Source organism: Melospiza melodia, chromosome 4 (genome assembly GCF_035770615.1).
Source record: "Melospiza melodia melodia isolate bMelMel2 chromosome 4, bMelMel2.pri, whole genome shotgun sequence".
Lineage (NCBI taxonomy): Eukaryota > Metazoa > Chordata > Aves > Passeriformes > Passerellidae > Melospiza > Melospiza melodia.
In genome coordinates this window covers 17,323,674-17,337,883 of record NC_086197.1, presented here as the reverse complement: position 1 = coordinate 17,337,883, position 14,210 = coordinate 17,323,674, and the positions used below count along the sequence as shown (strand labels likewise).

The following is a 14,210-nucleotide window of genomic DNA, read 5'->3' as shown; positions in this document are numbered from 1 at the left end:
ACCAGCAATAATGGATTCAGCTAATCCCCTTCTGTTTAAAACCATAAATACATGCTCCTACTGCCAAGGGAAAAACCCCAAAGCTCCAGCTCAGTCCTGAGCACACCTTTTGCATATTAATGACTCTGCTGTTCCCAAATGCAGCAATAATATTTCCTGTTCTAGACAGTACTATATTCTTATTTCCACCACAGCAAACTTATGGCAATTCCAGGTATTTTTCAGCCCAGTTGGTGCATTTTTTTGACACTGGAATTGATAGTTGCAGTAAGGATTTTTATCATCTTAAAATGAAAATAAAAGCAATTCAAAAGTAGCTGTCTCCTATTTTGCAACGCATCCTTCCCTTCAGAGATTTCAGCTTGAGGAGATTTCCTTCCCAATTTGCATCTATAGCTTGCAATTATGGAAAGCAATTTAACCATACCCACTCATGTCCTCACCTTTTTCTTTTCCTTTTTTTTCAACAACATCAGAATTTCAGTGAACAATTCCTGGGGGAGACTGGAACAAATTAACAGGAGAACTCATCTCAAGAACCCTGAATCTCAGCTATAGCATATTTGCCACAAAAGTACAAGGCAGCTGAAGAAGTGTGTCAGAAACTGAGCTGCAGGGACTTTTAATTTTTCTGCCTTTTTAAAGAGAATTTTATCTAAGTTTTCCAAATATGATACTGGCCTCAGAAAAAGGGAAAGCACGACCATGGGAAGAAAAGAAGTCCTAGACTTAAAGGATGAGACAAAGAACTTTTTCTCAACTGCACAACAAACAGGAAGGAAGAGCACAAAGCCCTGATTTTTTCTAAGAAAATCTCAGAAAATGAAATTTTTCAGCAGGACATTTGTTACACAGCAGATATATCTATGGAACAGGAATAGGTGCAATTAAATCTCTCCAAGGACCAGCACAGCCCATGAAACAGCAGCATTCAAAAGCTGTAGAAAGAATTCTATTTGTCATGCTGTTTCAGTGAAGTCTTCTTTATGAGATAGAGGAGCAAAAACAATCTGCCAGACACCCTTACAAAATGGCAAATCTGAAGGTTACTTTTATCCTAAAAAGGAACCTGATGTCCTATAGCCAAAATAGTTCCCAATATATGATCAGTTCCTTCAGAAACTCTGTCCTAGTGCAGCCCCTTCACAAAAAACAGGAGGCACTCACACCAAATACTGAGATACAGCTGAATGAACACCATATGGCAAAGACACTGCAGAGGGGGAAAAAAATCCAATTTTGCTGATGATTTACCTTTAAAACCTGATTAAGTCTCACATCTACCACACAAAAAATTTTTGGCAGAATTTTTCACATTTAATTTGTATGATCCAAATTTAATTTGTGTGATGTGAACTGATGTAACTCAACAGAGAAGGAGATCACTTTGTAAAACATCAGCATTTGCAGTGACCCTTTGTGGTATCTAAAGGAATCAGGCTTTCACTGAGGTCTAGTGTGTCTTTCTAAACCATGAACCTTTTAACGGGACGTAAATGCCAAACAGTGGTGGCCACCATTGGCACAGATGTGCTGGGGCCCAGCACCAAAAAATGCTACAACCAAAAATAGTTATAATTTCTTTCACAGGCTCCTAAGTTTGTTCCTAGTGACTGTGAGAAGGTTGCTTCTTTGTTTAAAAGATATAAGTTTTTAACTCAGAGAAGATAAAGACAATTGCAGTATCCTTCAAGCAGAAGTTTGCTAACTCATCATGCTCAGCACTTAATTTAATAAAATCAAGAAAAAGCATACTCAAAGCAACCCTTCTTCAATTTCTAAGCAACTTTCACTCAAAATTTATATTGCATATATTTCATTGTAAATTATGGTTTAAAACAGTGTATTTTGAAGTGTGAACACTTCAAAGTGTTTCTTTTGAAACTGTTTTTTAATTCTTAACACTGTATTTCTGAATCAAATTAGAAGCTGTGTATAATATATATATATGTATACATACATACATATATAAGGTACGCATATTCTCTGAACAGAGAGAGACACAATTCTCTCTCCCAGGATTTTTCCTGGGGAAGGCAGTGAGAAGCTCAGAGAAGAAGAGGAAACAATTCTTACCTCTATTTGCTGTTCCTGTTGTTTGGCACATGTGGAATGTGTTATGGAGATTATTTACCAAGAATGATTTGTTAATTGGATTCTGCTGATGGTTGTTTGGATTGATTGGCTAATTATGTCAAAGCTGTGTCGTGCCTGTCTGGAGACAGTCACGGGTTTTTCTCTAGTATCTCTTTAGTATAGTAACTCTTTAATATAGTATAGTATTAGTGTAATATCGTATAGCTTAATAAACAATTGTTCAGCCTTCTGGAGTCAGAGAACATTATTCCCTACATTGGGGTCACCCTGCATCAATGCATACATATATATATATATATATATATATAAATATATATATAATGTATGTGTTACATATATTCATGTATATGTTCTTCCAGGTGCATATATATACAATATACACTCTGTTCGCTTTAAAATTGGAAGAGTTTAACTGAATTTGTCATGTAAATAAAATCCTGTAGTTGAAGCTTTCACACCCAAATGATGTATGCTTTGTGTCAAAGTTATTGGTGCAAAGAACTAGATATCATCCATGTTCACCCTGTCACAGCTCAGATCAAAACATCCCACAGTGAATTTGGCAATGAGATAAATAAAACAATTAACTCTTCTTGAAACAGGACAGACCACATAGGGATTTGTTGTTCCCTAGCAAGCATTGAAAACTGGTTTTGCTCTACTTCACTTCCAAACAACCTTCCACATTTCAAGCAGTAAAGGGCTGATATTTCCCCTCTTTAGAAGAGGTGCTTTTCAGAAGCCTGAAGCTGGAAGATGCTGGGCGTTTCCCTGATGGTGCCAAAACCTTTCAAGCTGCTGTGGCAGACAAGATGCTCACCAGCTTGGGCAGCAGGACCCTCTCTCTGCGTGGCACCGCACCCCTTCTGAGACGATGGCAACGCTGGGGCTGCCAGCTTGTGCTTTCCTCTGGCTCACATCCCAGGCTCCTGCTCTAGCTGGGCACGGATGAGCAGGGAACAAGCACTGAATGAACAGGGAACAAGCGCTGGCTGTCCCAGCCCCCGGCACCCCCTGCAGCCGCGCATCCGCCGGGGCTGCCAGCGGGACAAGGGTGCTCTGTGACAGCCCACACGCCACATGCTCCCGGAGCACGGCTGTGGAGAGCAGCCCTCCCCTCCTTTTGTTCTCCCTGACCGCCTGCCAAACCTTGCTCAGGCTGAATTCAACGGCAGAAACTCCCTCTGACTTGCAAGGGACCATGATCAAATCTGTAGATGCAGGTATTGTAATGAGGTTTTTTTCCAGATAGCTTATTCATATTGAAGAATGCCTTATTTCATTTGCAATTTCAGGGACATTCACCACTATGAAAGCAGGAAAAAAGGTATCCAACCTTCTGTAACCCCAGCATCTATGTCCCTTTCTCCCCTTCGTACTAAATATCTGCTCAGGTCACACTGACTTTTATGCAGGGGTACCCCTAGTAAACTCTAGGGGTAGAGTTTACTAGGGGTATTTACAATGTTTACTAGGGATATTTCTGGCAAAACCGGGATATTAAAAAACCACCAAAGACAAAGTCTGGAAAATGGACACACATGGTCAAGAACATCACCACTGCAAAACTGGCACGAGGGTTCATAGGACATGTCTGAACACTCCAAGAATGTTAAATTCAGGCCTTACCTGCATGAGCTGCTGCTTCAGTTTCTGTATCTCTGATATGTTGAGCTCACTGAAGAGGTCAGAGACGGGGTGCAGAGATTCTCCTTTCCTACTCGTGGGAGTTCTGTAGTCACCATTGAGTTTCACCAGGGGCCCGTGGATGTGTCCGTTCATTTTGTCGTCATTGTTGGGCTCACCCCCGTCCTCTGAAAACTTCAACCCATCTACTGATATATTAATATGGTTATTATACATACTATCATTGAGGTTGATATACTGGGCCAGTTCCTTTCTCAGATTGTTCTTTTGCTCTCTTTCATTTTTTAAAGTTTCCAGAGCTTCCTCCAGCTGATGCTCAGCAATCTCCTTCAGCCGAATGGCATCTTCTAGCTGGCTATTAAGCAACACTGTCTCCTCCTCAAATCGTTTAATCTCATGCTTTAAGCCTTCGTATTCAACCTGAATTAGACAAGACAAAGAACATTCATAATACTAAAACTTGAGTTGTGGAAACCTGCCATTCATCAGCCCTGTTGAGATAAGTGTTAGAGAAACTGTGGCTTGGAACACCAGACATTGCCTGCTGCTGCAAAGAACTGACGGAGCAAAAAGTGCAAGTGGAGCTCTCTCTGTTACATACTCCAGTGCTCACTTTTTCAGCAGGTGAGACTCAAGAAATAGAAAACCTCTTTCAGAATAACTTATGATAAGCAATGAAATTTCATGGGAAGAAGGCTGTTTATTAGCAAATGTCCTGGTAATAGCAGATTTACCAGGAATTGCCATAAGCAATGTTGGTATATCATGGTATTCAGAGATCTTAGGTTAATATAGCCTGATATCTTATTTATATATTATTTATATAAATATTCTGAAGATGACCTCGTATCTCAGTTCCTACTGGATGTAAAGTCCCTCAGGCACAGATACTCTCAAGTATCTTGGTAGAGTTCAAAAATATGGATGGAAGGTACAAAACCAGTAGAAGGGTCTCAACTCTCTTCTCTGTACTTTACAAGGCTCTCCATTACCCCAGAGGCATTTAATTTTAAAAATTAAACAGGAATCTATTTGTACAGTCAGTTTAAACTCTAAGATGCCCCAAAATTGCTAGAGATTTTTAAACTGCCAGAGGAATGCTGCAAACAGCTCATGCAGCTCCCCACAGTCCCTGGACAGTGTGTAGGGCTGTCCCTCTGGAGCACACAGGAACCTGCTGCTCCAACCACAGTGCCTGGAATGTGTCCCAGTGACACCCCCTGGCAGCACTGGAGGGGCTCACTGTTCTGTCCTGCCCCACAGAAATATATATTAAAAATACCACCAAGGTGTGATATTTTATCAAGGTATTTATGGGCATTGTGAGCAGAGCTAAACAGCAGCTTCTTCTCTGTCCTTTACAGGCAGCTCCCTTGTTCAGGCCTCTCCATTTCACCTCACAAGAAACCAAGCCTGGAAAAACCCAGCCTAGCTCAAAACCAGTTGATCAACAATACCTAGACAGTGCAGGAGATCCCCACAGCAGAATGCTTCCCCTTTGCTGTCCTTCCTCATCTTCCTTTTCACTGCTCTTGGAAAAACCCCACAGAAATGAGAAGGAAGAGCTTTGTTTGTCAAGGTCCATGCCTACACTTGACAAGCATTCCTGGTAAAAATGATGACACTTTGTTGGGTTTTTTTTTATTTAATGCTAATCATGTTAGTAATCTGCATCTTAATTTCAAAATGGAAAAAAAAATAACATTATCAGGTGAAATAATTTAATAGCTTGGTGAAAGAGGGAAAAAATGCCAAATTTTCATGTTTCCATAAAAAGCCCCAGTTTTTTGCAGTTGATCCTTTTATAGTTCAAACACATTACTATCTGCTAGCTTAATGCCTTGTATGTAATTTTATTATACTTGACATATATGGATTTTTAATCAAACTAAAATAAAGTTCTGGCAAAAAAAAATATGCACCATTCCTATTGAAGTAGAATATTTATCAACCTGTCAAAAGTCTTTGACTCATAAACCTTTGGGAAGGCAAACTCAAAAACCAAAGCACTAATCTTCAAACCCAGAAACTGGAAACATATCAAACAACAAAGTCCTAAAGTCATAGTGGGCATTCTTAAATAGAAAAGGAAAATCCATGAGAGTTTCAAATCTACATTTGGCAATTTAATATCTTTCCTTACTGGAGAAACAGATCCATCTGGAAAAACTGTGAAATGCAATCAAGTACCTATATTTATAACTTAAGTACATGAAAAAAAGCCACACCAAACAAAACAACCAACACTTTTTCAATTTTAAATACACATAAAAGCTAAAGGTCTATATCTCTATGGTTACCTTCTCATTGACTCTAAAAAGCTACAAAAAACCCCAAGATGTAGATAATGACATTTTAGCACCAAGATTTATAACATATGGTTTTGTAAATTCAACCATTAAAGTATAAAGTGCTCTTAAAATTTTATCTTGTAGATTAAAGTAATTTTAGGAATCACAAGTGCATGGATCTGTGATGGAAAATGACTGATTTTTAAAGCCCTTCAAAATGTGGCAATGCTTTTTCTCTCCACAGACTGTTGGCATTTGGTTTAAGTTAGAATGAATTATTATGACAAATATAAACACCTGCAAACAGATTTCATTTTGGGGGGGAAACTAAAACAGTCCATAAAGGAGTCGTTTACTTCCTGAAAATGTGAAAATGTCTCTTATGAGGTTAATGAGAAAAAAATCCATGCCTCAAAGGAGGAATTTGCTATCTGGGTAAATAACTCTGGCAACAAAGATGATCTGCTGTGAATTCCATTTCAGGAGTGTGAAGGACTAGGCATCTTCATAAATAAGGAAATTATGCACCCATTTCTATTACATGTGTATTCCCTGCAGCACAGTTCTGTTGTTTTAAGTGTTTCAATCACATTTGTGCTGCAGCAGTTAAAAAAGCAGTAAAAGAGAGCTGAAATAGCACTGCTTAATCCTGCAGGAATAAGGCAGCTTTGTTCCCAGGCTGCCAGCAGAAACTGTGACAGGGCTGGCTCTTCCACAGAAGCCCCAAGAGCACCAGGCAATAGGTCAGGACACAACCAGGAGCTGCAGAGCAGAGCTGTGACCCTCTGAGGGCAGGTGAGGAGAGGAGCAATGTTATGATGGCCTAGACAGCATCTAAAAGGCAGGAAGTGTTATACCATCCAACATGGATATTCTAATTTTCATCACCACAAGTTAACTCTTCTGACAGGAGACCAAAGCTCTTTTGCTCACTTTAATGGACAGCTGGCTGCTGGGCATTGAGTTCCTGAGGGACAGGAAAAGCATGAAGTAAAAATATCTCTCTTTTAATAATTCCTCTGTGATTCCATAGTTCTGCAATGAAGTATTCCAATTTTTCACAATTTTTCAAAACTGAGATAAGAGCCTGCCCATATTTAAAAAATGGGCACTAACACCATTTTAGAACAAGTGATTAGCAAAAACCCAACTGGAAAAGAAACCCCCAAACATAAAAAGGAACTCCTATCAAACTGCTCTACAGGATCACATAATGGAAATTGGAGAAAATAGTGACAATTTACAGCACAGTGCCTTGAATCTTTCCAGGCTTACTTGATTCTGCTTCAGTGTGGACACCAGTTTCTGTAAAGTGATGTTTTCCTCTTCCAGCTCAGTGTAGTCCTGCAGCAGCCTCGCCTCTCGGAACTTGTACTCTCGAATCTCATCTTTCATCCGTATCCTCTGCAGCTCCACCATCTCGTTATTCTGGCAGGAGAGAACACAAGGACATTACAATCCACACACAGCCACGTTAATGCTGAACACTGCCTTCAGGAAAGGCCAAACAGAAATTAATCCTGAAAGAGAAATGATTTAATGGTGCACATCAAAACACCATCACCTATTAACTTGAGGCCAAGCAATCATTTCAGGTGGGTGCTGGCAATGCAGAAATGACAACATCTGATAGAGAAGCCTGATTAAAACAGTTTCAAAATTAGAGGCTTATTGAAATGGAAACCCTAGAAAGGCTGTAGCATATCTCATTAGTTTCATTCCTCTCCAATACAGCAGGATTTAAATAAAATTACCACCTGTTTTCCACTGCAGGATGCATTTTACATTCATACAGAAAAGCGGTGAGCATTGACATCTGCTCTCCAAAGACATCTGCTAGGGAGCAAGGTGCACTCACATTTGCATCTGCAGGCACCAGAGAGGCTCACAGGCAGGCACAGGGTGGGAAGCACTTGCCAAAAGCCTGACAAACACCTGGCTGTGCTGAGCAGGATCACACCCAGCACTCCAGAACTCACAAGGTCACCATTTTATTTACCCCATTAGCACATACACAGCCCAGACAGCCTTATCAGAGGGAACATGAGGGATCAGTTTCACCAAAAATCAATTCCATCACATTCCAGCTCTGAGTTTGCCATCAAAGGTCAGGTTATTCTGGAAAGACTCTGCTGGCATAACCACGGTGTAAAAGGCACTACAGGAAGGTGGAGTTAACACACAGCTGGAAGAGAACAGTGATCAACACAGCTGGTTGAGAGGAACGACCTCCTGCCCTGCTTTGAAGGGAAGCTTGCATTTTTCTGATTAAGAGAAATGGGCATGGTCAATGACATCTCCTTTCCTGCAGAAGGATCCTGAGCATTGCCACAGCAGAGAGACTTTACTGGCGGGGCAGAGTCCCCTCACTGCTGGGATGTCAGAGAGAGCACACCTGGGAAGCAGTAATGAGTTTCTGTAAAAGATTCCAGTGTGGAGGGGGGAACCCCTGGCCTGACAGATACCCGAAAAAAGTGAAATGTTTAAGGAGAAATTCATCAGGGAGCTCTAAATCAATCAATCTGCACCACTCACTCTGTGGTACATGAAGGATAAATCCCCACATTCAAGGATAAACAAAACTTCACTTTAGCATCTTGGTTAAATAAGTACAAACCCCTGGAAAAGAACTCCACAAAGCATGAAAAAAAAATGTTTTGATGCAAGACTTGACAAAAGAGTTTTCAAAACCAAAAACTTTTTGTTAGAGAAAACTAAAAACCATCACCCTCCTCCTAGCAGCTGATTAAGAAGTAAAGAAACTACCTGATTTCTGAACTGAAAACACCTGAAAAGATTCCCAGCAGAAGAGTCACAGAGCATTAGCTAAAAGTAAATATTCCTGCATCGATCACTGCCTAATAAACCTCTGAACAAAAAGTAAGAGCAACACCACAAAAGGTGAAGGCATTTTATACCCCCAGGCTGTCTTTACACCTTTTGTTTCTGCCAGCCCAGCTAACCTAACCCTCCCCAAAAAGCCAGGCTGGATGGAGCCTTGAGCATTCTGGTCCAGCAGGTGTCCCTGTCCATGGTGGGAAGGGTGGAACTACAAAATCTTTAAGGTCCTTTTTAACACAATCCACTTTCTGATTCTGTGATTCTAAAAGGGAAGAATGAAAGAGGTGGCCAGAAATGGAGGATATGAACAAGGAATTTTTACAGAATCCTGACAGAGCAGTTCCCTGATAGACTACAAGGCTTGAAAGAGCCTTGAAAATGAATTCTGTAAGAAGGACTACTCCTTTGTCCCTCCTGTCACAGCAAACTGCAACAGAAAACATGAGCTATCACCTTGCTGGAGCGCACCACTATTTCTTTAAAAGAGACACCATGTTTCTCCACCATTTATAACTGCTGCTTCCTACAAAACCTTGGAGATAAAAACAGAACCTTCTATCGCTCTCCTCTTCTTACACACAGAGAAACTCTGCAGTGCAGGCTCCATTTGTCCTCACTCATGGCATTTCATCAAGGAAGAAACACAGGAAAAAGGAAGACTTGCCTGTTGGAGCATCCCACGTGCCATGTTCTGCCCAAACACTGCCTGCTACACTTCCCATGGCCAGGGCCTCTACTGGAAGCCATCCCACTGCTCTGACACGGGGACAAACAAAATCAGCACATTACAGAACAGGGCATCACCTTTTCAGAGCAAAATAAAAATGTGTGTTTTGTCACTGCAAACACCCAGGAGTAATTCTTCATGCTTCAGATCCCTCTCCCTACTTGCTAACACCTGCATTATGCTGGCAAACACCCAACTGCAAAGCACTCCAGTGCTCTCTATACCTGCCAGGAAAGGCAATTCCACTCCACAGGCCCAAAACCCAGTGTTTGTGATGTTTACAAGTGAGTAGCCACAGGACATGTGGAGGGCCATTCTGCTTTCCTTTATGAAGACCTCTGTGTATTTTCTGGAAGTGAACTAGTCCTGAACCTATTTTTAAAAAAAATCATGTTGAGTTTATTCTCTTTTACTGTTGGTATGAAGGATATATTGGTTTTCATCAAATGCTTTAACTATATTAACTTTTCACAATCTTATTGTTATTTTGAACAATTCAAAATACACATTTATTAAGTAAAATACCTGCAGTTTTAGAGGAGAGATCTTGCTGCACTGATAAAATGGCAAGAAGAAGCAAATTGTTTTTTGGTGGGCTTGTATGAAAAGAATATGAAAGGATTTAAAAACACAAGGCAAAATGATTTTGCCAGCAGGGCTGTTATCTACATGAGCCACTAGAGGACAATGTAACCCAAGTTATTAGCAAAGGAATTTGCAATTAAACTTTGCTACTCATCAAGCACTGAACTTGCAGGACAAAGCATTTGAGCCAGATGCTTTTACTAGGGCACTGCCTCAGGACTTTTTACATTCCCAGAGAGAATTCCCCTATGAACTATGTACTGGGTCTGCAAAAGCCAATTTAATTCAAGAGGTGGAGCTGATGACACACGAGCAAAGTTTTAATGGCTGAAAATTATTTTCAATCCCAGCCACCCAGCTGAACATGGTGCAACAGCTTTAATGGACTGGTGCCAAAGCAGAAGGAAAAGGCCTCTCAGTGAAACTATAGAAAACAAGAGAGTCCTTGTCAGCAATGCATCTCATTATACATGAGCACTAATTGTGGAAGATGTCAGCCCCACAGCACCTCTAATGAACGTACACATCACAGAGCAGACCATGGCAAAGGAAAAACAGGAGGCTCAGTGGAGACAAAGTCTGTTCAGGTCACCTATTTACTGCTACTCAGATATATTTTCAGAATTGCAATATATGAAAAGTGAAAGACACCTCTAGGTTTTGCAGAGGCAAGGACCATGTCCATATACTACCAGCCATCAATCCTGACAGGTCTCTGAGTATCAGTGGAATATTAAATAATACAAGTTCGTACTTCTTAGCAAATTAAATATCATATATGCTCAGAGAATATTAAATAACAGAAGTTTGTACTTCTTAGCCAATTAAATGTACTATATATTAATATATTATTCATTTTTGATTCAGCCTAGACTTTCAAAATGCTTTATTTCATATGCCACATACAGAGCACATTGGATTAATCATGTGTGGATACATTGCAATACATTGTGTAATATCAATTAATTGCAAGTGAGAAGGTACTTTAAAATGAAGGAACGGAAGTTGCTAATGTTGAACAGCATGAAAAAATACACAATTTTCATGTCAGAAATTCCCAAGTGCTGCCCTAGGAACCAACTGGTTGTGCTCCTGTGGCCTATCAATTCACCTTATAAAACCAAACTGGGCAAGGAAGGAAGCCCTAAAGCTAAGTACTCTCATCTCCAAGGTGAGAAGGGAATTGTGAGTTCCAATGGCTTCTGGCTTCCTGAACTGTGAAAAAATAGACTGAATTTCTTGGGAAAGTGGCAGCCTTTTTCTTTTCTTTTTTTTTCCTTTTTTTCAAGTGAATGCGTTCTCATTAACAATATTGGTCCCCCTAATGCTGAAGTACATAAAGGACTTTTTAAAAATTATTTTTGTATTTTGTCTACTGCTTTTACAGCCCATAAAAAATTGTGGAACTAGTGTTTGGGCTTTTTCCATCCACTCTGTTCAAACAAATGTTCAGAGCCTCCAGGTCCTTACTGCAGTAAAACATACTATTTTCCACACTGAAAAACAGCCTTATAAATCATCAATTAATTATACACCCTGAACTACCCAGACTAAATCCCTAATTATATGTTGGAACATGCAATCCATAGCAGGATGCAGTACAGAGCTTTTTAATTTTCATAACTCACAAGAGAGCAAAAGAACAATGATATATGGTATAAACCAAAATTGTACCCTTCCAATTTAATGGCATTGTTTTCTAGCTGATGCAGGATAAAACCCCACTCTATCTGATGACAGTTTTATTGCACCAAGAAATTGAATATAAGAGAATAAGAATAGTAAATTGAATATAAGAGAAAGTTTATGCTCAGCCTAATATCCATGATCTTATGTGATTGTTGACAAGTCTCACTGTAAATTTCTCTGCCATGTTTACTTTATTCTGCAGAGGAAAATAAAATATGTATTTTTTATGAAGAACAGCAATAGTGATAGAAAATTTAATCTACCAGGGGTTGAGAGGAGAATGAAAGTGACAACAGAAGAGCAAAAACATTTTCTTTTTTTGTCATCAAGCATTTTAAGTCCCCAGAGTCCTCTACACTAGCCTTAAAGTCTCCCTCCTGCATATACAGCAACACTCAACTTGAAGACAAAGAATGGCATTTTCCATGCTTCCACGTATATTTAAAAACATAAAGAGATTTTATGGAGGACCTAAAGTGGCCTTATCTGACCCTTTTGAAGAATTTGCACCCCAATCCTCCTGATTCATACATGCAGATTTCCAGTTAAGCAGGGCTGGACCATCTCTTACAGAACTAACTTTGCTATTTTAATACATAGATATCTCTACCTCCCAAAATAAATTATTTTAAAGATATTTTCATGACTGTCAGAAGTCTGCATCCTCCTTTTTAACCTGAATTTTTCTGGTCTCATCCTTCAAAAAGCTTCATTCGGGTGGCTTTGTTACACCTCATGATATTGTATCTGCTCTAAGCAGCTGTATTGGCATCCTACTTTAAGAACAGAAATTGAGCCCCTATTGTCCAAACCCAGAAATCACTAACTTTTGAAATGATGTACAATTCTGCCATTCCTTGCCTTTAAATACATCACTCACTGTCTAAAAACCAGGAAACAAAAATGCTATTGTGCACAAGATATTTCTGAAGATGTATCTTTGGTATAGCATAAGTACTTACAATCTTTCCATTCTGTGAATATTCTTACAGAATAACAGCAGTATCAAAGGGAAGGATGAAAAAAAGCCATATATGTGTTGGCTATAGCATACAGATTAGAAGCCAGATTATGATAATGTATGTTTCAAGTTCCCTCACCAGCAACAGATCTCAAATAAAGCTTTTACAATACATCTAATAATTTAATCATCTGAAATGCTGAGTTCATTTAATTGGAATAGCTAAATCTAAAGAAGTAGGGTGAATTTGTATCAAGGGCAATTAAATGGCCCATTTATGTACTTATCACAGAGTTTGAAACCCATCATATTTAACATTGTAAATCCTGCCCCATATAAATCCCTACAAAGTAGCTATTTTATTGACTTTCATGTACAATTATATATAAAAAGATAGCAATGCTCTGGTGGTTCAGGTATTAAATTTTCCTGCTGAGTATCATGGCCACATTAAATTATGATGACTTCTTCATAAGATGGTATGAACCACAAATTATGCATATTATATGAAAAATAATGGTTTGATTTGACTGCATTTATAGCAATTAATGCACTACTATTAGTGCATTAATTATACAAAAATTATCTCTTAATGTATTAATTATACTTATTTATAATTAATATCAGCATTCTGTTACAAACACTGCTATAATATTCTTCATTCCTTCAAAGAATGAGAAATTCCACCAAATTACATTTTATTAAAACAGTATGAGAGAAAAATCAGACTCCAGGGTTATAGCACTGTTCAGTTAATATGACTCTTCTAAATCTCTGTGGAATGGATGAATATGTTCATGCATAACAAAAATATGATCATGGCAAATAGCAAAATATCAATTAGCTGGAACAAATTCTGCCATGAGGAGGACATTGTGGATGCTATGTGAGCATCCAGACAGGTCCTCCTGCAATTCCCACCTGGTGTACTCATCTTAGGATAAACCACATTGCCTGTCAGGGATGGCAAGGGAGACAGTGTGCTGGAGGAGGGAGGATGCACATGAAGACCAAAGATGTGACAAGATCGTGTTCCATCACCATCACATCAAGCACTGCCAAGGCCTCTGCTAAACCACCTCCATAAGTGCAACACTCACAGATCTTTTAATTACCTCCACCATTTATGACTCAACAGAAGAGCAAAGTAGAAGAGCAACAACTTCCCTAAGCAGCATGTTCCACTGCTTGACAACCCTTTGGGTGACAAAAATTTTCCTAATATCAAATCTAAAGTGGTGCAACTTGAGGTCATTTCTTCTTATCCTATCAATCTTTACTTGGGAGATGAACCTGATCCTCACCTGGCTGCAATCTCCTTTCAGGTAGTTCTGGAGAGTCATGAGGTCTCCCCTGAGCCTCCTTTTCTTCA

At 39.4% G+C, this 14,210-nt stretch overlaps 1 protein-coding gene across 8 annotated transcripts in view; it reads right to left on the bottom strand.

Moving 5' to 3' along the window:
• BICD1 (BICD cargo adaptor 1) overlaps nt 1–14,210 on the bottom strand; it is a 171,877-nt gene that overhangs the window by 42,677 nt on the left and 114,990 nt on the right. For all 8 annotated transcript variants that reach the window (XM_063154064.1, XM_063154065.1, XM_063154066.1 and 5 more), the window contains exons 3-4: nt 7,311–7,463; nt 3,727–4,164 (exon numbers count right to left, since the gene is read on the bottom strand). In XM_063154064.1, coding sequence (XP_063010134.1) covers nt 3,727–4,164; nt 7,311–7,463 — 591 coding nt within the window. The remainder of the gene's footprint in view (nt 1–3,726; nt 4,165–7,310; nt 7,464–14,210) is intronic.